Source organism: Gasterosteus aculeatus, chromosome 18 (assembly GCF_964276395.1).
Source record: "Gasterosteus aculeatus chromosome 18, fGasAcu3.hap1.1, whole genome shotgun sequence".
NCBI classification, from domain to species: Eukaryota; Metazoa; Chordata; class Actinopteri; order Perciformes; family Gasterosteidae; genus Gasterosteus; species Gasterosteus aculeatus.
The window spans coordinates 978,584-1,002,497 of NC_135706.1; the positions used below are offsets into that span (position 1 = coordinate 978,584).

At 52.9% G+C, this 23,914-nt stretch overlaps 2 protein-coding genes and 1 long non-coding RNA gene across 21 annotated transcripts in view; 1 reads left to right on the forward strand and 2 right to left on the reverse strand.

Moving 5' to 3' along the window:
- Positions 1–740: 740 nt before the first annotated feature.
- On the reverse strand, positions 741–2,440 carry LOC144389422 (uncharacterized). Its single transcript, XR_013453458.1, has 2 exons — positions 1,969–2,440; positions 741–1,752 (listed from the first exon to the last, which is right to left on the reverse strand). It is a non-coding gene; the product is annotated as an uncharacterized LOC144389422 (long non-coding RNA).
- Positions 2,441–2,514: 74 nt separating this feature from the next.
- Positions 2,515–11,222, forward strand: LOC120808533 (homeobox-containing protein 1). 8 transcript variants are annotated; one of them, XR_013453453.1, is made up of 11 exons: positions 2,515–2,742; positions 4,422–5,075; positions 6,051–6,136; positions 6,502–6,612; positions 6,798–6,951; positions 7,118–7,200; positions 7,343–7,438; positions 7,980–8,074; positions 8,153–8,236; positions 8,933–9,173; positions 10,736–11,222. XR_013453453.1 is itself a non-coding variant. In XM_040161512.2 (10 exons), exons 2-10 carry the CDS (start codon positions 4,423–4,425, stop codon positions 9,074–9,076), a joined length of 1,506 nt encoding a protein of 501 aa, XP_040017446.2. In that variant the 5' UTR covers positions 2,515–2,742; position 4,422; the 3' UTR covers positions 9,077–11,222. The 8 variants fall into 8 exon arrangements, 4 of the variants coding, with proteins under 4 accessions (XP_040017446.2, XP_077950052.1, XP_040017445.2 ...); XR_013453455.1 differs by having other exon boundaries at positions 7,983–8,074; XR_013453452.1 differs by having other exon boundaries at positions 2,535–2,742; positions 4,419–5,075.
- Positions 11,113–23,914, reverse strand: part of LOC120808530 (kinesin-like protein KIF13B) — a 35,332-nt gene continuing 22,530 nt past the window's right edge. For 2 of the 12 annotated variants that reach the window (XM_078093906.1, XM_040161506.2), the window contains 32 exons: positions 23,680–23,792; positions 23,455–23,566; positions 23,093–23,305; positions 22,894–23,004; positions 22,268–22,402; positions 22,064–22,194; positions 21,565–21,651; positions 21,244–21,428; positions 20,824–21,019; positions 20,556–20,718; positions 20,266–20,412; positions 19,919–20,068; positions 19,649–19,777; positions 19,282–19,452; positions 19,040–19,197; positions 18,661–18,793; positions 18,406–18,540; positions 18,258–18,287; positions 18,081–18,180; positions 17,875–18,001; positions 17,670–17,725; positions 17,462–17,580; positions 16,657–16,839; positions 16,476–16,568; positions 16,093–16,245; positions 15,832–15,909; positions 15,690–15,743; positions 14,778–14,871; positions 14,516–14,622; positions 13,582–13,647; positions 12,091–13,201; positions 11,113–12,003 (listed from right to left, as the gene is read on the reverse strand). In XM_078093906.1, the coding sequence (XP_077950032.1) occupies positions 11,759–12,003; positions 12,091–13,201; positions 13,582–13,647; positions 14,516–14,622; positions 14,778–14,871; positions 15,690–15,743; positions 15,832–15,909; positions 16,093–16,245; positions 16,476–16,568; positions 16,657–16,839; positions 17,462–17,580; positions 17,670–17,725; positions 17,875–18,001; positions 18,081–18,180; positions 18,258–18,287; positions 18,406–18,540; positions 18,661–18,793; positions 19,040–19,197; positions 19,282–19,452; positions 19,649–19,777; positions 19,919–20,068; positions 20,266–20,412; positions 20,556–20,718; positions 20,824–21,019; positions 21,244–21,428; positions 21,565–21,651; positions 22,064–22,194; positions 22,268–22,402; positions 22,894–23,004; positions 23,093–23,305; positions 23,455–23,566; positions 23,680–23,792 (5,085 nt within the window). In that variant the 3' untranslated portion in view covers positions 11,113–11,758. The remainder of the gene's footprint in view (positions 12,004–12,090; positions 13,202–13,581; positions 13,648–14,515; positions 14,623–14,777; positions 14,872–15,689; positions 15,744–15,831; positions 15,910–16,092; positions 16,246–16,475; positions 16,569–16,656; positions 16,840–17,461; positions 17,581–17,669; positions 17,726–17,874; positions 18,002–18,080; positions 18,181–18,257; positions 18,288–18,405; positions 18,541–18,660; positions 18,794–19,039; positions 19,198–19,281; positions 19,453–19,648; positions 19,778–19,918; positions 20,069–20,265; positions 20,413–20,555; positions 20,719–20,823; positions 21,020–21,243; positions 21,429–21,564; positions 21,652–22,063; positions 22,195–22,267; positions 22,403–22,893; positions 23,005–23,092; positions 23,306–23,454; positions 23,567–23,679; positions 23,793–23,914) is intronic. The other 10 variants (XM_040161501.2, XM_040161500.2, XM_078093907.1 and 7 more) reach the window with 10 other exon arrangements.

A 23,914-nucleotide genomic window follows, 5' to 3' on the forward strand; every position in this document is an offset into this window, starting at 1 on the left:
AATGTATTAATTTTGTTTTTCAGCTCTTGGGAGAATTTTGCAATATCTGCACTTACAGAGCAGCTCTTATTATGCGAGACAAAATGCAGCGCTTGTGCATGTGTGTTACTAGAATTTAATAAACGTGTTTGCTGACATTTATTTTGTAGCTGTGGTCGGCCCCCGTAGACCAAAGGATGTAGCCGCTGAAATGAGACACAGCTCTTCTCCGGAGGGTTTCTGGTGAACCGTAGGAAACTTGAGGGCAGCAGAAGGAAACCATGTGCCCGAGCTTCTTACATAATGTCCATGTAGTATACTTTAACATTCACCTAGTACTTTCTCATTGCATTGGCATGCTGCCTATACCCGTATTATATTTACAGTTATTATAAGTGGTTTGTATAGATTAGTAAAAAAAATAAGAACAAAGTAAGAACAAGAACAATATTAAGTATTAAAAGAACTGCACATGCAGCCAAATTAGTGGTACTTTAACTATGGGAAAAACATTCCTAAAATGTTTTTTTGTCATATGGTATTTTCCAATTATTCTTATTTCTTTTAAAAATTGTTTTTTTTGAAGTGGAATGGATGTAAGCAACACATAACAACTACAAGCCATTGAGATGTTTGTTGGTTTCCTCTGCAGTTCAAACGAGCATAACAGTGCATGAGGATCAACTCAAAAACACTTCTGTAAGAATACGTGTTCAAGATTTGGAGCCTGGTCGGGGTCATCAAGAATTCAGCCGAACGACTTCTCTCGTTCTGGGAGATTTATTTGTCAGATCGCAGGTCAAGTATCAGCGCTGCGTTTGCAAAGGCAGGAGCGGTTCAGGCAGCACACAGGCCGGAAGAACAACCAACTAACATCAGCAAGAACATCATGTTTTACAACCCTTGAAAGACAGAGAAGGAAATATTTCTATTGGCCCTAAACTGGCGTAGAGGAGGACCTTCCACCTCCCGCATCTAAGATCCGGTCACATCCAATGTCCAGACTCCTGACTTAACGTAAACATCGTAAACAGAGTGTGTATGTTGAATAGTGTTGGTGTGTCTCTAACCCCCCTTTGGCTGGTAAATCTTCTAGTTGACCCGCTGACCTTACATTCCTCAGCCAGGACATAAACTGACTCCCCATCCTGTCAGACTCGTGTCTGCCTGCTCGGCACATCCTGCTCCCCCCCTTACCTAACTCCTAAATCAAGACTAGACTTTTGATTATCACTTCTCACACAAGCTTTGGCCTAAAGAACAATTCACATTTCTCCAACAATTCATGCCTTGTTCAGGTTATGTTCCATAGCTCAATTATTACACAGGCATAAGAACTATTTCCACCATCAACGGTGAAATAGTTTCACTTAAGTGAAAGAGAGTAGAATTAATGAAAGAATTCATTAAAAGGAATTCTAATGCACAACTGTTCAGTTTGAGTTTTATGTTTGAAGATACTATAAAATCCAGTAATTATATAGAATCATCAGTGGTGTTTCTGAATAAAGCATACAAAGTTGTGAGTGTGTGGATAATAATTCAAGGCTTTCCAAACTGACCTGATGTGCTTCTCCACACTGATCAAACTGTCTCAAAAGTGAGTGTTTCTAATCCTTTGGGCACATGTAGGAATCTGGAATCCCCCCCACAGCCCAGAGTCCGGCTCTGGGGATCAGGTAGATTGGTGACTAAGTTGCCCGTAGGTGTGTGGATGTGGGTGTGACTGGTGTTTTGTCTCTGTGTAGAGTCTCAGTCCAGGGTGAACCCCGTCTGTGAAGATGGATGGAGATCACCATGAAACTACAGCTGATTGTTAACATTAAAACAATGATCGTTCCATTAGTTACTTTCAATGTGCAAATGAGGCAATATCTATACCTTTTTAGGAGAAATCCAAAGAGTCAAATAGACAAAGAAGTCTAAGACAGCAGTATAAGACTTTTTAAAAGAAGTAAAAGAAGCAAAAGCCCAAATTCTTAAACTGACCAGTGCTTGAAAAACATGTTTTTCTCCCCTTCTTGATGACATCGTGATCCTGTGAAATACGGGATGTTTTTGGTCATTGGTTTTGTACACATTGGGGACAGAGTTTTAATTCTTGTCACGTTAAAAAGGTCCACAATGAACAGTGTGTAAAATAAATGAAATGTCCTTGTCCTTGGTACTGCAAAGAGCCAGAACTAGTGTCCCATATTTGGGAAATTTCTGACTGTCCCTCATGCCCGGTCTATGTGGCTGCCCGAGAGGCCCAGGAGGCACGGGATGCCCGGGAGGCCCGGGATGCCCGGGTGGCCCAGGAGGTCCGGGTGGCCCAGGAGGTCCGGGAGGCCCAGGAGGCCCAGGAGGTCCAGGAGGCCCAGGAGGTCCAGGAGGCCCAGGAGGTCCGGGAGGTCCGGGTGGCCCCCGAGGGGACCGCGCGCTGCGTTGGCGCCTTGACGCCGCATCGCGGAGCCTTCGGCCGCGTCGCGCCTCGTTTCGGGGACTTGTAGTTCTTAGTGCGCAGCAGGCGGACGCGCAGCGCGAGAGCAGGACTACAGTTCCCGCGCGGCTGCTGGGAGGCGCTGGTTGTCAACATGGCTGTTGTCACACAGACAAAGCGCCGGGGCGAATGATTCGCTAGTGACAGACATCCTCGCGTAGGGGTCGGACGGGGCGCCGCAGCCGCACCGCGTTCTTGTTCGGCCGCAGTGAAAGACGCCGCACGGCGACGAGTTCGCAAGTTGCCAAAGTTAAATGGTTCACTTGACGATTTGAAGCGAGGTAAGTCGTGTTCTCACACGCACACGACGGCGACGTTGTTGATATCGAACGCCCGCTAGCCAGCGGCGGCTAACGCCTGCTAGCTTCCGCGCTGGCAGGGCTAGCACGCAATGCTAACCGCTCCGCAGCGCGAGCCTCCCTCGCTAGCATGTGCTAGCCTCGCTAGCAGCGTGTCGGTGTGCGCTCGGCGCTCTGGGACGCGACCCGCATCGGGGCGGGTCGCGGAGGGGTTGCGAGCCGGCGGGTGTAACGGTGCGCGGGGCACTGCCCGCCCGTCACGGATTCGCGTGCTAACGCCGCTAGCTCCCGGGCGACAGGGCGTGGGAGCGGGCGCCCGCCCGGTGGTCTCTCCCGGTGCGGGGACGAGCGACGGATCCCCGCGAAACGAAAGCGCACGGAGGGGGGGGGGGGTCCCGCAGAGGATGGTCGGTGCTGGGACCCGTTAGCGAGCCTGACACCGGGGGCGTCCCATGCACGCGCCCGGTGACGAGGCACTGTGCACGACGACGAACCCGGCGGGGTCCGCCGCTCTGCAGCGTCTTCTCTTCTCTGCTGTGAGTTCTGGGACTTGTTTGCACCGTCATCACGTGGATGATCCAACCCGTTAGTTGGTGCATCACCTGCCAAACGCGTGTCTCGTGATTAGAGAGCAGAAGCGGGGTCACCGTGCGGGGTTGCGTCATGTGACCCGCAGCTACGAAAACACCGTAAATATACATTTAACTTCGTGAATGCGTGAGCGTGGATGCTGATCACTTCAGGTGCTCACGGTCACTCTGAAAGAAGCTGATCCTTCAGGCTGCTGAGGTCAGTGTGTATCTCTGTGTGTGTGTGTGTGTGTGTGTGTGTGTGTGTGTGTGTTGTTGTCCCCCCCCCCTCTTGGTGTCACTTGTTTTTGACATGACTTACTGAGTTAATATCCTCAGGATGTAGTCAATGTTCTCCGGTGGCGCTCAGCAGAAGTGAGAAGTGTATTCCAGTGACTCTCCTCTCTGGGTGGATGTGAAGCGTTGCAGATTGTTTACACTGAGCTTTGAAAATGAAACACAAACACACATGCACACACACACACAACACACATGCACACACGCGTTGTCTCTGTGGTCTGACGCAGAGGAGAAACGCCGGTGACCCTTATATAGCGCCATCGTATCCGCGCCGGTCGCGGCTGCCACAGAAGATAAACAAAATATCTGCCGCAGTCTCGCTTCCAGCGGCATTGATTGTGCGCGCAGCAAAGTGCTTGTGAAAAGCACAACGCGTGGGAGGCGCCGGGCCGCGAGATGTCGCGGCGCTTAAAGAACGGCAGTCAGAACGTTAAGATAGCATCAGCTGTCAAGGTGACTCTGCGCGCGCTCCCAAAAATAGCAGATTTCATGGCCCCTCCCTGCCTCCTCTTGCTCTCACGCTCTTATCTCGCGCTCCTGTCTCCGCTTTTCTTATTTGCTGCCTCTTTATTTCCTTCTCCTCGTACTCTGCCTCGCTCCTCTTCCTCCCGTCGCACCACTTCCCGTCTGCTGCGTTTCCTTTCCGCTCTTTTCCCACTTCGTCCTCTCGCTTCGTCCGCCTGACCTCTCATCTCCATTCCTCTTCTGTCCTTAACTTCTCCCGTGTCCTCCCTCCCTGTCCCCCGGCTTGTCTCCCCCGACCCGTCTGTCTCGTCTCTCCTCCGGCAGCAGGATGTCTGAGTTCAGCGAGGAGCCGCGCTTCACCATCGAGCAGATCGATCTGCTGCAGCGGCTCCGGCGCAGCGGCATGAGCAAGCCGGAGATCCTGCACGCGCTCGACACGCTGGACCGGCTGGACCGGGAGCACGGCGACAAGTTCGGCCGCCGCACCTCCTCCTCCTCCTCTTCCTCGTCCTGCTATGGAGTAGGCGGAGCGAACGGTTGCGCCAACAGCTCCGCCTCCAACGCCAACAACAGCAACGCTGCCTCGGCGGCGCCCGCCGCCTCCAGCTCCTCCGCGGCGTGCAACGGAGGCGAGGGCGCCGCCGGCGATCACTCGGCGGCAGCCACGTCCTCCACCACGCCCAAAATCTCCACCTCCACACAGACGCAGTTCGGTCGGGAAGGCGGGCTCTCGCCGTCGCCCAGCAACAGTTACGACACCTCCCCGCCTCCAGGCCCGCCGCCGCCGTCCGCCGCCCTGTCCTCCCCGGTGTCGCTGGTGGCCCTGTCGCAGAACGGTCGGGACAGCCTGGCCGCCACGCCCAACGGGAAGCTGTCTCCGCCCAGGTACCCGGTGAACAGCGCGGCGGCAGCGCGGGCGTTCGGGTTCGAGGCCGCGGAGGAGGACCTGGACATCGACGACAAGGTGGAGGAGCTGATGAGGTCAGTGGTCACGGAGGTGAAGCAGGCTCCACCCTCGTTGCCCTTGGAAAGACGCAACGTGGTGGACGTGTGGCGTGTGATGGTCCATTGTGTTATTGGGACACGTGTGTTTAGTCATAGGTAGAAGTAGAGTTAGTTCCTGAGCGTTGGATGAGATCACATGATCCCCATCAGGCGCCGGTACTGAGGAGGAGGAGGAAGAGGAGGAACCGAGAATCACTTCTTCACAGGCTGCGCCTCCAAAGCGAGGAACAGATTAACAGGCGTTCAGAAATGGCGCTTCAACCATCCACGGTGCCCTGCAGTGTCTCTGTGGGGGGTCGACTCCCCCCCTCCTCCTCCCTCCTCCTCCTCAGGCACGTACAGCAGCTTGAGCTCCATCGATTCAGTGGGTGTCGAGCAGCGTCTCTCCGCTCTAAGTTTAGCAGCAAGCTGCTGTGGAGGATATCGGTGTCTGGGAGTCGTGACGCGTCGCCGCGTGACGCCACAGCGCGCCGTGAGCTCAGTGTTCACATGTTCACTCAAACCTCCTGCGCTCTCTGTCCGCCTCCGGGTATTGTGCAAGCGTGAGCGCCCCCCCCCCCGTGCGCAGACATCGGTGAATAATTGTAAATGTTAAACCTCTGGCTGAGGGGAGACCCCCCCAATTGGATGGGAGGGGAAAGTCTTCCACTTAAAGGGCTACTATATTAGCATTAGCCTAGCGTAGCATTGACTGTACATTCAATGTAATGGAGCCAAAGTTCTTCTACGTTTCACATCTGGCATTTGAGCTGGTGCACGTGAGGCCACGTCTCCCCCCTGAGCGTGCACGCAGCAGTGAGCGCCATGATAAGCATGTATCCTGGTATACTGGTTGACACGTGATGTGAAGGGATCGACCCGTCACGCCGCCGCTGAAGATGTACCTGCTGCTGGACGCCTGCCCATGCATGACCCTCGGCGCCGTGCTCCGTGTTGTTTGTGTGTCTGCAGGAGGGACAGCAGCCTGGTGAAGGAGGAGATCAAGGCGTTCCTGGGGAACAGGAGGATCTCTCAGGCCGTGGTGGCACAAGTCACCGGTCAGTAGCAGCACGTTTGTTTGCTCCTCTAAGCAGTGCAGAGAAGGTCCGCTGGGGCGGCTCCTTTAAAAGGGAGGATGTCCTCTCATAACGGGGACACTTACGCTTTAAGGGAGAGTGAATCTCACCTCTAATCTACGTACATTTATATAAATATACCATTTCAGACCCTGAATTAATTTGTTTGTGCAGCTAAAGGCTAAAGCTAAAGTGGTTGTGCCTCTGACAGAGTTTTTAGGGTGAAATGTGTTCAGAGGTATAACCTGTAGAGCCATGGACACAGACCATGTATAAATATATAAATATATATATACCATGATGTATCGGGCTGCTGTATAAACCTCTGATGTCCGGCTGCTTTCCAGGCATTAGCCAGAGCCGCATCTCCCACTGGCTGCTGCAGCACGGCTCCGACCTGAGCGAGCAGAAGAAGAGGGCCTTCTACCGCTGGTACACGCTGGAGAAGACCACGCCAGGTACCTGCTCCTCTCAATGCTCACCAGCCGCGGGAAACGGAACACTCCTCTACTTTCCCTCTCGGTTTGGGGCGGCGCCTCGTCAGCGCCATCTCGGGCTTTTGCCGCTTTGTTTAGTCGCCGCGGGCGCCTCCCAGAGTTGACTCCTCCTACCGTCTTCACCTGTAATCCGCTGCTGCTTCCAGGTGCCACTCTGAACATGCGGCCGGCTCCGTTGCCTCTGGAGGAAATGGAGTGGAGGCAGACGCCGCCCCCCGTCACCACCGCGCCCGGGACCTTCCGGCTGCGTCGCGGAAGTCGCTTCACGTGGAGGAAAGAGTGTCTGGCAGTGATGGAGAGGTGAGCGGAGGAGCCGTCTCATAACTTATTTCCACATGGAGTTGAGAGGAAACAGTCTGGACATCCAGCCGGGCTGGAGGACGTGCTCATAATAACCTCACGCCTTGACATTGCTTGTAAACAGCTTCAGCTTCAGCGAAATTGATTAAAACGGTTTTATTCTTAGCTACTTCAACGACAACCAGTACCCAGACGAGGCCAAACGGGAGGAGATCGCCAACGCCTGCAACGCCGTCATCCAGAAGCCAGGTGAGCCCCACAGGGGGGTGTGGTCACACTTAAACATCTGTTCTGTGCTCCTCATGAGCTGGAATAGGAAGTTATATAATCCAACCATCGCGTTGGGACAAAATAACAGTTTAACAAAATAACAAAGTGTGATTTGTTTCAGGGAAGAAGCTGTCGGATCTGGAGCGCGTGACGTCCCTGAAGGTTTACAACTGGTTCGCCAACCGCCGCAAAGAGATCAAGAGACGCGCCAACATTGGTAATGTGTCTGTCTGTTTGATGGAATTAAGCATTCGTAGCGCTCGTTAGCTAATTAGCTCTGTGGTTATTAATTGGTCCGTTTTCACCTGCACTGACCTGCAGGCTGCGGCGCCACGGCACGCTGCTGTTAGTCTGTGCTAACATGCTAACATGCTAATCTGCATTCTGCTACAGCCTCCTCAGCCCGGTAGCATTTTAAGATAATCCATTTCTTTTAGGGAACTATTTCAATGTAGCTAAATATTTAATCCTCATGTGTTAGTTTAGTTAGCTGTTGATCCTTTACCTTTATGTTACTTTAGGCCAACTAATGCTGCTGTTTGGCCATTAGAGCGGCTAACTACTCAAACCAGCAGCATGTCTTCATGCAGTGATCCTTTAAGGTGCACCTGCTATCGGTGTGTGTTGTCTACTTGTGGTGCCATGAGTGTCCCCGCTGTGGGACTAATAAAGGATCATCGTATTTAATAAAAACCAACTTTCCTCGCACATCGGCGTGTAACCACAGTGAATCTAACAATCCTTCCTCTTCCTCCAAGAAGCCACAATCCTGGAGAGTCACGGGATCGACGTGCAGAGTCCCGGGGGACACTCCAACAGCGACGACATCGACGGGAACGACTTCTCAGAGCAGGTAGGGACCCTGACGGGGGGGGGGCGAGGTCCTCCTCCTCCATCGTGATGTTTCATGTGGAGCTTTTATTTCCTGCAGGCATGCGACCTGCCCTACTTTGACAAGAGGCCTCTCAGTCGACCTTTCGGCCTTTACCGCCTGGAGCCCACCTCGCCCACCCAGGTACAGATCAGCGTTAGAAGCAAGGCGCTGCGTGTTATTTACAACCCAATATGTGCAGTGAACATTTACTGATTCTTCTCCTCCGATATGTGAGGAGTTCAAATAGCAACATCTTATACTTTCTGCCCACGAGGAATCATTTAAAAACTGTCTCCTTGTATCCTGGCTGCTAGCACCTCTAAAGCCTTTCACACGACACAACGTGTTGGATAGTGAACGTTTGACCAGAGCCATGCTTTCCATTTTCAGTTTCTATGCTAAGCTAACGGTTGATCCTTGAATCAATCAATGTGTTGCTGCATCTCTGGTAATAATGTGGTTTACAATGACGGCTGCCACCAGCTCTTTTTGTCCAGCGCGTCTGATTTTAGACGGCAGCAGACACGTTGGTCACCAGGAAGCGTTTTAATAGCTGATGACAACTTAAAAACACGAGAGGCCGTTTGAAGGTGATTCTATGAGTCAGACGAGCAGACACGGCTTACAGGGGACAGGTCAACATCTCAGGAGACAAGGAGACGCTCATTGTTCAGCTTCCCGTAGTGTCGACTTTCCCCAACAAAGACGTTACAGCTGATCCAGGACCAGCTCCAACAGGCCGAACGGCTACTAGCCACAGATGCTAACGCTGATAGCTTCCCGACACCTTGGCTCCTGTAAAGGAACTCACCCACCTTCCCTCTCTCCCCGCCCCAGGACGACAGCGCGGCGCACAGCGAGCACCAGGACCCCATCTCTCTGGCAGTGGAGATGGCCGCCGTCAACCACACCATCCTGGCCCTGTCCAGGACCGGGGGCGTCCCCAACGACATCAAGACCGAGTCCCTGGAAGACGAATGAAATGGGGAGGAGAGCGAGAGCCGAGGAAAGAAACTGAAGTGATGCTACTTAGTAAACCGTGCTAATCGTCCTTCCCTCCTCCACCCGCAACGTCCAGGTAAACCGCCCCCCCCCCCACCACCCAACCTCTGATGTCCACGGAATACACTCCTCACAGGATACCTCTTCTCCCCCCGTCCAGCCTGAGCCCCCCCTCCGTCTCACCTCATGATGTGAACCATATATATATAATATATATATATATATATGGTTCTGAGTCACACGCGACCTACGATCCCCTGAAGATTGAGCCTTTTTCTTTGTGCAGTCAGGCGAGTTTTCCTTCCCTTCCTCTCTGGACGGATCATCAGAAGCTTCTTGTTTGCTGCTGTTGGATGAAAAGCTCCATGCAGAAGAAGCCTTAGACCTTCGAGGCCGGCCTTAACAACTGCACCTTTTACGCTGTTGCAGTATATAGCAGGTTTCCCACTTTTATTTTCTCTCCCTGACAACAAGAGACTTTTCAGTACGCATAACTAAAAGGAGTCTGAGGTTTATATCCAACAGCAGCAGTGCTTCCTCTCCGCTGTTTTTTAGCCTCGATGGCGACTGGATTTACTCCTGTTGCTCCGTATTCTGGGGACACAATTGTTGTTCTGTACTCGAGGCTACGAAGAATCAAATTGAGGGTCAATGTGATAATCCGGCTCTAATTGGGGGACGTGCGTTTGTTTTTAAATGTCATCCATGCCAAAGGAAAAGATGCTCTGAGCTGTTCCTCGCGCACGGCGCCGCTGTGGTACTAACGGCGTGCCGATGAGGTGCCCTGAAGCTACTCGTTCTGTGATGCTGCCTCTCTACGGAGCATCAAATGTGCTTTTTTAAATGTCGGTGGTATTAAAGTAGACTAAATCCACACCGGAAGTCTTGAGACTTCCTGCTTTTTATTTAATCCGTATAACCTCAAAGGTAAAAGCTCTGCTTGAAGGGAATCAAAGACATTTAACTTTGCAATATTAAGTGGTTACGTTTTTGTTTTGGCCCGGCTGGAACTTTTCCCAAATCATCTTTGACCAGACGTTAAAATGAAGCTTGAACCGCCAGACAGTTAGTTTAGCTTAGCTTAGCCTAGCCTAATGTTCCTCTGAAGCTTCCCAATTAACCTTTTATGTTTCGTCTACTTGAAGCCATACAAAGAATGAAGTTTAGAAAATGAGTTTTGTTTTTCCCAAAACGTTGTGCGCTTAAACCATTTTCTTCACCCCGTTTTTCTACTTGTACAGATGATCTATCACGTTAATTAGTGAAGCTTTAGTTGAAAGGACCGCGCTAGGCTAGCCGCTAAGCTAACTGTCTCCTCCCTGTAACCTGCCGCTCTAAAGGGAACATCTGCCTTGGACACGTCTTCATGAGACGGAAGAGGGACTCTTCAAGCTACTGCGTCTGTCAAAGATAAAAACATGTATTTATGCTTTAATGGTAATGTACAAAAAATGAATGACATTTGTTTTATTGTTAAATGAATCGTGCTTTTTAATTTCTCCTGACTTGTTGTCCTCGTGCGTGTGTCTTATTTGACCGAACGTCAGTGAAATAAGAAGAAAACACTTTGTGAAAGATGATGCACCTTATTTAGAATCGCTGTTGACAAAGTTCAAACTCCATGATTTATTACTACAGGCCTAAAGTTACTCGGGCTGCGGTACGAGCCGGTACGCCAGGAGAAGACGTCCCTGCAGAATGTTTAAAGAGTGGAAGCGGCGTGTGAGCGAGGCCGTACCCAGCATGCAGTTCTCATTGCACTCTAATCAAACGTGTTTATTTATGAACTGTAAAAAAGACGCAAACCTCTTTTCCCTCTGGAGTTTGGTGTGACCCCCCCGGTGCAAACGCCATCACTTCCTCCCAAATAGCTCAGCGAGGACGGATGATGCTGCTGCATCTCTAATCTACTTAAGTTCAAAGTTACTGTATTTCCCATTTCACAATTTAGTGCCTTTTTTGGACAGTAGACTGTTCTGTAATTAAGATGTAGTATATAAACATTTTTTGTACAGTTTCTTTGTTCATTTTTTTAACTTGTGTTTATTTTAGTATGATATATAAATGCATATATAGCTATGTGTATATATATGATGTACAAGAGAATAAAGCTATATCAATGAGACTGTTCATTAGTCTTTACTCCACAAAGGTTGATCACAGTCGAATGAAATTTTACAATATAAAAGGTGATTTTTCTTTTCGACATCTGGAAATAAGCAATCCGATTTAGTATAAAATTGATTATTTGACAATCACCACACCCTATTATTCCAAAGTCGTGAAAAACATTATTCCCCTTAAAAATGAGTCGCTTATCAATTGTAATACGTTGATTAAAACTTCAGTAGAATGTCAGAAAAGTGAGTGCAACTTTTTTTTTTCCTAAAACAGACGATTTACACAGAAAGGAAACAAAACAAGCTCAAATAAAACCGATCAACCCGCCGACAGCAGGTCGGGTCCATCAAGGCACGACGGCTGAGTAGAACTTAATATAAACATCTCACACGCGTTGTAGCTTAGCTTAGCATTCCTTAGCCTGGCAAGTTGAAGTCACTGAGAAGAGGGTGATCTTTGCATCGATGAACAGGTGAAATGGATCCCCGACTAGACGGCGCCGTGTTTCGCTCCGTCCGGGTTCGACACACCGCGAGCCGCTCAGTTGTTCCACGACTTGCGGTTCTCTCTTTTGTGGCGGCCGCTCGCTGCCCCTTCGCCTTTGGCCAGAGCGGTGAGGGCTGCCAGGTTGGGGCTGGATCCAGACAGGTCGGCGCTGAAGCGCTTCTGCTGTTGGCGGCGGCGCTTCCCGGCGGCCCGGCTCACCCTGTCCGGCCTCACCAGCACGCCGTAACCGGGGTTACAGTGGAAGTAGTGCTTGCCTCCCACTGAACCGTCGTTCTTCCCTGAACAAGAGACACAGGAAGGTACGTTTTAAATTCGGAGAGTCGGACGCATCAAAAAGCGACAGGATTGGGCGGCGCTCTGCTCACCTGCTGGTACCTCCAGCTCCACACCGACCCAGAGCCCTTCGGCAAAGTCCGCGGGGCCGACGTACCGGACGGTGCCGCTCTTGTTGTTCCCCACGGTCACAAACTCCCCTTCTTTCAGCCAGTCGGGAAGAACTGCCAGAGCATCTCCTTCCTCAGAGTCGGAGACCACTTCCAGGCTTTCCATCGGCGCCGAGAGGCTGAGGCTGCCGGCCCGGTGCACCGGAGCCGCCTTTCCCTCCTCCCCATCGGCCACCACACGCTGGAAGGACTGGAGGTCCGAAGACTTCACTTTGTGGATCTTGAAGGGGTTCGCTAGCGGGGCTGTGAGGGCTTTCTCTGACGCACCGGCAGGTGTCTCTTCTTCGGTGGTGCCACTTGGGTTTGAGGCTCGCTCTTTGGACGACGGGAGACGAGCCAACTCTTCAGAAGGGACGGGCACTGGAACCAAGGCTGCAGACACATCTGGGACCAGATGTGGAGCCGGGTCTTCGGGTCTTTGGTCTAGTTTGAGCTGCTGTGGGACGACTTGACCTTCAAGCGGTCCAGATTCCGTCTCCTCTGTGGCCGCCGGCTGGAGTTCTACTGCCGGAGGACTCAGTGGTTTCAGGGGGACTGTTGGTGAACCGTCTGTCCGCTTGGTTTCTGTCTCTGGTGCCAACGAAGGATCTTTAAGTGGCTCTGATTCGACGAGGTCGATGGCCGAGTCTCGCTTCGGTTTGTTCAAAACAGCTGATTCAGCGTCTCCTCGCTCCATCACCTGGGCTGACGGAGGCTGTTGGGGTTCTTTGTTGGGGTAGGACTCCGATAGAGAGTCAGTCCGGTCTTTAGCCGTCTCATCTTCCAGAAGCAGCAGCGGCTCTGATTGGTCCACGTGAATGGACTGGGAGTCCATATCGCCTTCGTCTTCCTCCGGCACCACCTCAAAGCCGCTGGTGGACTCAGGCAGGTCCCAGCTCAGCGTGTACACGTCGGACAGCGTGGCCGGAGACATGTACCCGCTCGATGGGCTGGGGGAGGACTCTTCTGCCTCTGGGATGATTGGCGGCGGGAGGGGGACGGATCTGGGGGTCTCGCGTTGGAAATCCAGGAGAATGATTTCCTCAATGGGAACCTATGAGGACAACGAAGGTGTTGGTGACTCAACGTGCAGCAGAAGGCCAAATCCCTGCAGGAAAGCGTTGACTAGATAACCGACATCAGCAGATATGAAACAACAGTCCAGCTGGAAAAGGTTTTGGTCTCTAACATCTCCCTAAAGAAACATCTGGCTCCTAAGAGCTTCACAAGCTAGTAGCTAACTATTGACCACGAGATGGAAACATCAGAGTTGTGAGACGTCAAACCCCAAAAATGAGCCAAAGTCCCTCAATACGGCTGAGATATATTTGATATATTGTATTCTACATTTTAGATCACAAAGTCTTTCCGTGCATTGTAAAATATGGACTCTGGAGATCTGCACGTGACCTCACGTGTGTGTGCAGAACTTACTGACTGCTGATGTTTGCTCAAGTCCTCGTCCACGCTGGCCGATTGCACCACGATGCGAGGAACCTTCTGACAGAGGAAACACATGTTGGCTTAATGACACAAATATAAAACTGGCGGCGAAAGCTTGTCGAGCACATTTAATACTCATTTAGGTCCGTAGAGTTCCACACCTGCTCATCAGGCATCACGAGGCAGAAAGGTGCTGCTCTCTCCGACGGCCTCACAGAATACACAACCAACTCAGTCAACGTACAACAATTCAGGAGGATCATTTGCCTCTCGTGCGTCACTCCGGGGGGGTTGTCCCTCTAATTTATCTGAGCATCTGAGATTGACAGTTGGATTTGGGTGCTTTGGCAGAGAGTCTATCTGCTACACTCGGTGTCGACCTTTCCAAACATCTGGAGAGAAGTCGCTCATTACACAACGAGGCTCCCACGGATTTCCGCCCCCCCCCCCCCCCGGACGCCGCGGCACACAATCTGGCTGATTAGCTTCCCCTGATTGGCGCCGGGTGCCAATCAGGCGGCGCGGTGTTCGGCTCCCCATCAGCACGTGATTGGAGGTTGGTGGATGCAGAGAGCTGCTCGTGTCAATCACTAAGCCGGTTGCTTCCAAAGGAGCAAAGTTCATAACACAAAGCAACGAAAGATTGTAAATGTAACATTATAGGCGTTGGTTTTTAAAATGACAATCTGTCATCTAATCAATCAAGTAAAAAAATAATTAATTAAAAACATGATGAGGTTGTGCACTTGTCACCTCAAACTTCTGAAAGCTGCTTCAGGCACTGAGGCACTTCTACACTTCATCTGTCTGTCGCTTGTATTTCCATAAGCTCTGTTTCCATGACAACGCAGAGACTAGCTGAGGAGGATATGCAGATTGATGCTGCAGTGATGCATGTTGTGTGCAGAACACACTGAATGCGTACCTGCTGATGATTGACAGCTGTCTGGTCCCCACCAGGAAGCAGAGACTTCAGCAGCGTCGGCACGGCCTTCACTGGGGGGACACACGATGCAGCAAAGCCTGAATGCACTGACGGAGGTGTGAGAAGAGCAGGAGGTGCAAAGAAAAGAAAGGATATTTTTGAAGCAGCGAGGGGGGGATTGAGGTGGCAGATCAAGATTCAGAGGAGAAGGACTCATGAAGTTGTCCACAGGCTGAGGACATCAGAGGGGTTGCAGTCCTACCGGTCTCTGGGTTCAGGTGGTGGGAAATGGAGCTGGGCAGCGTGCGTCTAGATGACGGAGGCACAAAAGAAAGGTCCTGGTGGCTCTCCCAGCCCTGCACACACACACACACACACACACACACACACACACACACACACACACACACACACACACACACACACACACACACACACACACACACACACACACACACACACACACACACACACACACACACACACCCTTTAAGGAGCGTCTCATGAATCTGTGACCTTTAACAGCCTCTAGTGGTGACCAGTGAGAACTGAAAAACACACAAGCTCATGGATAGACGTCCATCTTTCCAGCTCTAGATCCGGATCCAGATCCATCCAGCTTATTTGGCTCTAGAGCCGGATCTAGAAAGCCAGTTCTGGATCTAGAAAGCCAGATCTAAATCCAGATCCAGAAAGCAGCTCTATAACCGGATCCAGAGAGCCGGATCTAGAGCTGGCTTTCTAGCTCCGGATCCAGGGAGCCAGCTCTAGATCCGGATCTAGAGAGCCAGATCTAAATTCAGATCCAGAGAGCCAGCTCTACAGCTGGCTTTCTAGCTCCGGATCCAGATCTGAATCCAAATCTGGAACCGGACCTAGATAAAGCCAGAACTGGATCTAGATCCGGATCGATAGATAGATCTAGATCTTTATAGATAGAATACCACTTCTTGGGAATTGCTGTTCTCTCTGGGTTTTGAGTTGTTCCGAATATTTAGGTACGAGTTAGGTATATTTTTCCGAACAGGCCGAGCACAGATAGTTCCTCGTTCCAGTGAATCCACTGATCTGCGTGTCTAGTCTCTATTATGAGAAGCAGAAAACCACAGAGAGAAAAGCAGAACTCGAGCATGTGGAGATAGAAAGCAGAGGATTAGTGGACGTGACTTCTCACCTTGAAGCCATTGAGCCTGTGAGGAGAGTAGAGATCCAGACTGCTGGCTGACAGCTGGTTAGATGTTAGAGCAGGAGTGAGACGGGTTAGCGCCCAGCACAAAGGAGCCCACAGTTATGCACTCGGACTTCAGGTCTCTTACCCGGTTGACGCTCGGCGAGCTCCGGCAGCGCCTGGACGCTTTGCTGCTGACTGCCAGCTGTTCCTTCACAGCCACCTCCTGCGCGCACAAACAAGCACACAAGTGCGTCACTATCACAGTTTCTTTATTAGAAGGCTTTGTGTTACGGTTTCTGTCAGGATGGAAAGGAAAATGGCTGTGGATGATTTTATCCCCTCAAATGAAATAAGCCAGAACTGTTAAATGAGAGTGAACGTGTGTCCATGCGGTCTGTGTCCGGACCTGTCTGAGTCTGTCCAGAGTGAGGACGTTCTCCACGGTCAGGACGCTGCGCAAGTATTTCTCTATGGCCGCCTCGCTGTCGGCGGACTGGTCATCCTCGGTGCTGGCGGCCAGCCTGGCCAGCATCTCCCGGTCCTCCGGGCCGTGGATGTCCTGTGGGGACAAGGCGGGGCTTAGTGGCCAAAAGGCACAGCATTCATCCACGGCTGGTTAGTCAGTAAGCAGAGACAACGCAGCCCATTAGGCATCGTGTTCCACAGCCTGACCATCGTGTCCTGCATGATGCTTTCCTCCAGCAATGCACAATAAACCCCCTCTCTCGTGTCTGAGGTCCCTTTCCAGAAGAAATGATGTTGTCTGTGACTTGGCGGCGTGGTACCTACGCCTGGGATGTTGGAAACGATCTCAAAGGTGACTCCACAGCCGGGGATGCTGCTGCGCTGAGACATCCTCTTCAGGAGGCTCTGGGCGAAACCCTGCCACACAGACGCATCGTCTCAAATCAACGGCCGGCTCAGGGAGACGCGCCGTTGCTCCTTCCCATCATGCCCTGGGGCCACCCACCTGCCTCCCGCTGACGTTGACGCAGACGCGCTTCCTGAGCACCAGCTGCATGTAGGCCGGGTGGCTCAGCTGGACCAGCGCGCTGACCGTCAGGTACACCCTCTGGTCGCCCGCCGCCGACGCCGCGCGACTCAGCTGGGGGCACTCGTGGACTGTCGAGTCCCAGGAGGCCTCCGCCTTCACCTGGAGGAGCACGTCCACAAGCAGGGGGGGGGGGGGCGTTCATAACATCAGAACTACAGAGAGAGACTAGATGAAATAGCTTTGGTTTCATTTTTGATGTTTAATGTTTAGATGGGATTCTCAACAAATATTTCAATTGGTACTAGTAAGAATACTGCTGTTAACACACCTTATTTATGTAAATGAATCGATTATAAATTGTAATTTTTGTGCACCAGTAATTTTATATATATATATATATTAATATAAATAAATAAATATATATATATAAATAAATAAATGTATAAATAAATATATATTATATATTTATATATATAAATAAATATTATATATATAAATAAATATTATATATATAAATAAATAAATATATACTTATATATAAATAAATAAATATATACTTATATATAAATAAATAAATATATATTATATATAAATAAATAAATATATATTATATATAAATAAATAAATAAATATATATATTATATATATAAATAAATAAATAAATATATATATTATATATATACATATTCTAAATAATATATATAAATATACATTATTTGAGATATTATATATAAATCGATGTATTGGTTAGACCGTGTGTACTTGGTATTAGTCACATTACCTCTGGGTCATAGTGTTTGACAATGTGAAGGTCAAAGAAGTCGTCCTCCTCCTCCCCACTGAGCAGCGCGTCCATCCCCCCCGCCAACGGGGCCGGCAGACTGGACTGGAAATCGTCAGCTGCAGGGGAAACCAGAGGGAAGGAGGCGGGTTCTTTATTATGATTGACTGGCTATGAAGCGTGGAGGGATCGGTGAGGAGAGACGCACCGCTGAGGTCCAGGAACAGGACCGGAATGTGCGTTTCCATCCCGGGCGCAGGGACCCTGTGGAGACAGAGGACGGCCAGCGACACACGCGGCCGAGTGGTGTGAGATAAATCCAGATGAGATAAATAAGAGCTGCGGTTATAGCGAATCGTCATATGACCGACTCTCCACAGAGCAGCACGTTGGGTCGCGGTGCTGAAACGCACCTCTGCACCGGCGCTCCGGGGATGCCGCTGCCAGCCGCCGGCACGAGAACGGCGTTGCGTTCTTCGGTTAGCGTGAGGCGACACTCCAGCAGCTGGGACTCCCTCTCCACGTCGTCCTCAGACTTATCTGATACGAGAGGAAACCATTCAGAACGCACAGGAAGGATGAGCGCGTTCTCCTTCTGTGGGACTTTCCACCGCTGTACCTGCTTTGCCAACGATCTTCTGCAGGTGCTGGTCCAGGTACTCCTGCCTCTGAGTGAGCATGTGCAGCCAGTGCGCCCTCAGCCGCTCCAGGTCCGCCTCCTACGCACACGCACACGCAGTTACTCCGTGACGGCAGGCGGTCACGCGTCTTGCTTTCTGCTGGTTGATGCACTTACCTGGTAGCTGTCCATTTCTTCATCCCCACCCTGACGTTTAGATTCAGACAGAACCAATTAGACAATAGATAAAAAAATACGGTATTTGAGTCAGATATTAAATAAGTTTTTCAATTTCCTACAAGAGAAACACTCGTCCAACACAAACCTGTTGTGATTCTTTGGAGATCGGTCGGACTTTGACGTCTCCGATGGACACGGAGACGATGGAGGCAGCGACGAGGGGCATGGTGCCCGAGTCCGGTACGGAGCGGACCTCCACCTGGACACGACGGGACTGACCCTGAGGGGGGGGGGGGGGGTCACCAAACAAGACACCAACAGGTTTCTTCAGTCGACAGGAAGTGGAGACGGAAAACCCAACCAGCGAACCGCAAATACAACAGGCGAACATCCACCACACCTGTCTGAGCTGGAAGACTCCTCCTGTGCGAACGTCTTTGGCAGGAAGCACCTCTACGGCTGTGAACTCTCCCGCCTCGTTCAGCTCCATCAGCTGAACCCAGAGCTCCAGGTGTCGGGTCACCTCGCTCCACCTGCGCGCACACGTCGGTGAGTTCCTGCAGTACGCGGAGAGGCAGCGCGGCAGCAAAGCAACGTGCAGAATAATGTACATCTACAACGATGCCATCAGCCATCATCTCTGCTCTCCTCAAAGCCACCGGACTTCTTGGACTACAGCGTCCTCTGACCTGACGGAGCAGCGAGCTGCTGTGGATCCCAACTCGTCCTCTAAAGACCAAGGTCCCGAGACCACCAACACCAGGTGTGTGTTTGTTCACCTCTCTCGCAGTGTGCGTGTCTTAGCCTGGATCACGCCGAGGTCCCACAGCGCCAGGTTCCTGCGGTGGTTGGCCTGCTTGTGGCCGTACACCTCGATGGCCACCGCCCCCTCGGACAAGTACTCCAAAAAGTCCTCCGACACCGGCACAGAAAACTCCTTTGGGAAGGAAGAGAGGTTTTCATCTCGCGCGTCTGCTGCGTTCGCTCAGCACGCGGGACCCTGCGAGCTCGAGAACGTCACCTTGGTGCTGTCGAAGACCACGGTGCACTCCGGGTCTGTGGGGGAGGACGAGGAGCACGGCTGCATATCCGGAGCGATGAACACTGACTCCTCCTGCCCCCAGAAGTGGTACTGACAGAAGACGAAGTTGGACAGGTGGCGAGGCAGACCGACGGCGCGCAGGATTTTCACCTGGGGGGGGAGACGACAAGCGGAAAGGGTCTCACCTACGAGAAGATACGCTGGTTCCTCCAGGGAAAGAGCCAGAGGGAATCAATGACTTCATCTGGAGCCACTTCCTCTCACTCGAGCCGAGCAGATGTTGCGTCTAACACCAGTTGGACGCCTCGTTTCTAACCGGCACCACGTTAATGAAGCTACGTCTCACCGCACAGTGCAGCCGCCGCTCCTCTGGGTTTCCGTCCGTGTCGCTCTGCTGGGGGTCAGACGCCCCCGGACCTCCCTCCTCGTGGCCGTCTGTCCGCCGCCACACCTCCACGTGGAGCCGACCCGCCACCTGGCAGCACACAGAGCAGCAGCCCGTCAGCACGCCGCTCTCTCTTGGGCCCGATCAGAGAACGCGGCTGCACCCCACTGGTCACCGGACCAAGATGGGGAGATTCTGCTCCATTAAACCGGCGCACCGCGCTGCACTGACCTCCCCCTTCTGGTTGATGACGGGCACGGCGTATTGCAGCCTGACGTCGTGGAACAGGCAGGCGAGGAAAACGTTCGCCACTCCGATCAGACTGTGGTTCTCCTGTTCATCGAAGAACGGGTCGGCGCGCTTGAAGTAGGAGCGCATCACCTGGGACGCAGAGGACGAGCGAGAACGGGGAGGGAACGAAGATCACGGAGGTAAATGTCCCGTTCGACTGAACACATTGGCTCCGTTTGCGTCTGCAGGCGGTTTGTTCGCTGCGCCCGTTCTGCTTCCCGCCGTTCAAGCATTTAAGCGACCAGGGAAGCAAGGTGTCATACAGGTACTCGACTCTGTGGACTCACTGGGTTGTCTTCATCAAAGTCCTTCCACTCCTGGTAGAGCTCCCTCATGTCCACCAGCCTGTTCTCCATCTTCTCCAAAGCCCAGATCTGCTTCCCTTTACCTTTACGGCGAACCTGGACGGCCGGCTCACTCAAAACTACGTCCCGCTGTGGAGGGAGAGGAGCTGTGAGGAGTTACAGGACTTAGACATGATCGAGGCCGTATGGTCACTAGAAGGCCAACGTGTCCCGTTTGTCTTATTGAATACCTCAACGCGGCGTCAGAGCGTGTGTTTGTCTGCGAGACGCACCTTCCTGTTGGCGTCCAGGTTGGCAGCAGGTATCTGCAGGGTGACCAGGTACTCCGTCCTCTTGCTCATCTCCTCGCCAATGAAGCCGGCCTCCTGTGCCAGCAGGTTGGCGCGGACGATCTGCTCCCTGAGGCGCCGCAGGCTGCGGGTCATCAACGCCTCTCTGCGCCGCAAACGCAGAACAAGTTTGACCAAAAAGCGTCGCCTCCTGCCCTCGGGGGGGGGGGCTTGAGAGTCCGTGAAGGTCTCGCACGCGGCTTCAGCTCACCGGTCCTCGCTCCAGCGCCGCGCGCGCCGCGGCGGCGGGCCGGCCGAAGGGCCCGCGGGCTCTGGCCGCTCCGGCGCCAGCCGGCGGCGCAGGTGCTGCAGCTCCTCTTCGTACATCTGCCTCTGGCGCTCCAGAGCGCAGCGCTTCTCCTCCTCGTGCTGCCTCTCGAGGGTCTGTAACACCGACTGCAAAGGGTCTGAGGGGGAGGAGCCGGAGCGTGAGGAGCGTTTCTCCTTATGGGAGGAGAACGCGGTGCTCCTCCTAAAACGTATAAGACGTCTGCGGCTGCAACAAGTGGACTCGCATCAGGAACCGTTTGGGGTCTAAATACGCGGCCCCCCCTCCCCCTTCCCCCCCCCGGCCTCACAGGTGCTTTCATGGTAGACAAACACGGCGTTTACCGGCTGAGGCCCCGCTCACCGTTGTGGCCCATGCCCTTCATCATGACTTCGGCCCGAGCGAACTCGTAGCCGCAGCTCAGCTCGCTCGACGCGTCGCTCGCCGCGTCGAAGTCCGCCTCCAGCCGGTCTGTGCTCAAACACGTCTTCATGGCGCCGCCGCCGTCCTCGTCCCCCGCGTGGACCATGTGTCTCGGCAGGTTGATTCTGCACGTGTCCACGGGGGGCGGCGGCCGGATGCGAGACAGCGAGGGATGGGAGAGAGAGAGAGAAGAGGCACAATCAGAAGTCTGCACTCGGGACCCGTTTGAGGAAATGAAACGGGATCGTGAACGTGACGGACCTGAAGAAGTGGTTGTTGCCCCACAGGATGCGGTCGCCGTGGTGAAGCTGCACGGGGCTGAAGACGGCAGCACCGTTCACACACGTTCTGCAGGTGGAAGAAACGGACGTGACGACACGTGGCGGTACAACCAATACGAGTGTGTGTTCTCACCAGCTGCATGTTGGTGCTTTGGCAACACTGTTTTTACGCTTCGTGCTAATAAAGCCACGTCGATTTTTCCGGGTTGTGTTTATTTCCTTTTTTGTTCTTTTGGCTTCAGTCGATGAAAGAAATGCTTTGTGGCACAAAGGGATGTGAGCGATGACAGTAAATGTCCTTTTTAATAAGTGTGTCCAAACACTGAATGTATTGTGTGGTGATTAAACGCGTGTGCGTTTCGGGGTGTGAGATGGTCCGCAGTCGAGCGCCGCTGCCTCGGTCACAGGTGAAGTCTTTACGAACAGACACGAGAAGGTTCAGAGATATCGATCAAACGCGGCGGCGGTTCGGTGCGCACCGAGCGTTGCCGTGAGGCCCGAGCACCACGCCGTCGTCCTCGCCGATGTCGATGACGCAGTGCTCGGCTTGGATGGCCATCCCGCACAGCTGGATGTCCTGCGAGTCGGCCGAGCCCACACGCGTGTGCTCCTGGGACCACAGAGAGGACACGGTTACCACGTGCGCGCGTTTCATTGTGCGCGCCGCGGTGCGCGTCCAGTACCTTCAGGTAGTAGACCAGCAGCTCGTTGAGGGCGGGGTCGGCGTTCAGGTTGACCAGGAAACACTTGTCGTCCACCACTCGGATGCCGGAGGACTGCAGGGAGATACCCAGACTCTCCAGCTGCCTCTGCCGCTCCTGCAGGAAGCACAAATCATGCGTATTTAACACTGAATGAACAGATCGGCTGCTTATTCTATTCCAGGAAATGTGAGGGTGGAGAGAGAAGGAGCGGAGAACGCTGGGGAAATACCTCCACGCTGAATCACATATTTCAACCTGGACCCGACTCGGGGTGACTAATGGAGGGCGAGACCCGGTGCTGAGGCAGAGCTCACGTTGTTCCACTGAGTCCAAACTGAGAAATGAAAACTTGATTTTCCTCCCTCGGGCAAAGAGTCGCATCTCGCTAGATTTCAGAATCCCAAATGCTTTTACCCGACGGGATCACACGGCGGCCCACTAAGCGTTGTCCCTCAACAACAGCTGCTTCTGTCGCTGGCAAAGCGCCGGGGAATAAGGCCCAGCGTGGAGGACACAGAGGGCGTCAATCTGATTCCTACCCGATTAAACGGAACGAGCTGTGAGTTCAGTTTGAGGCAGAAGAGGTTAAACTGATGAGGCGTGACCTGCGCAACGGCCTCGGTCTTCGTCAGCTTGTCCTCCCAGGTCACCGTCATCTCCTGGATCAGCTTCTCGGACTCCTCCAGCCGGTCCTTCAGCTCGGGGGCCTTCATGGACTGAGGGGGACAGAAGCCGCGTCAATACTCCTCGCACATCGACGCCGGCCTTCCTTCCTTCCTCCAGTGCCCACGCGGCGATGCCGACCTCGGCCTCCGTGAGCTGCTCCTTCAGCTTCTCCACCTCCTCGCGCAGCTCTCGGATGATCCTGGCGTTGGGGTCCTCGTTGACGACGGCGTGGTTGACGATGCTCTTGGCCCGGTCGGCGTAGCGCAGGGTGGACAGGGTCTCGTCGTAGTTGTCCGCCGAGGGGCTGATGGTGGCGACCATGGCCGTGCGGCTGTTCCCCCCCAGGCTGTCCTGCAGGTAGAGACCATCCCAAACCGCTCAGTGGACAAAACACCAGAAACCACGCAGAGGCTCCATGAGCCTGCTGACTTCATTAAAGTAGCTCCACACTAGAAGCATAGAAGTGCGTGTGGAGGTCAGATGAGGAGATCTGTGTGGACCTTGAGCAGCCAGGTGAGCACAGAGTCTCTGTAGGGAACGAACTTGCTCTTGTTCTTCCCTCCTCCCTGGTCAGCCAAGGCAGAGATAACCAAGCCCAGAGTGCTGAGGGACCTGGAGGGAGGCAGGGGGGGAGGGAGGGGGGGAGAACGAGCTGGTGTTACAGAAGGAAACCGCGTCCCAGATGAACGCAGCCGGGTCGCCTCGCCCAGCTGCCGTTGGCTCACTTGTTAATGTTGCTGCCTTCTTTGAGTCGCTCGCCCGCCGCTCCGGTCTTCGCCGCCCGCTCGCTGCCAGCCAGATCCACCAGGCTCAGCTTGCTCACCTTCTCCCCGCTGGTCTGGAGCACAAATGCACATCATGTTAAACTGTTCTGGAGGAAGCTCCGCGGGGGACCGGCGTGGAGGTGTGAGTGGGGACGGTGAAGGGGGTCCGGGGGGGACGAGGTTCTATCGCCGCAGC

What these genes read in the sequence shown, in the direction of transcription:
- LOC120808533 (XM_040161512.2), top strand. Translation starts at nt 4,423, where the DNA reads ATGTCTGAGTTCAGCGAGGAGCCGCGCTTCACCATCGAGCAGATCGAT. An exon ending in CGTGGTGGCACAAGTCACCG is followed by an intron (nt 6,137 to 6,501) that starts GTCAGTAGCAGC and finishes GCTGCTTTCCAG; the next exon opens with GCATTAGCCAGAGCCGCATC. An exon ending in GCTGGAGAAGACCACGCCAG is followed by an intron (nt 6,613 to 6,797) that starts GTACCTGCTCCT and finishes TGCTGCTTCCAG; the next exon opens with GTGCCACTCTGAACATGCGG.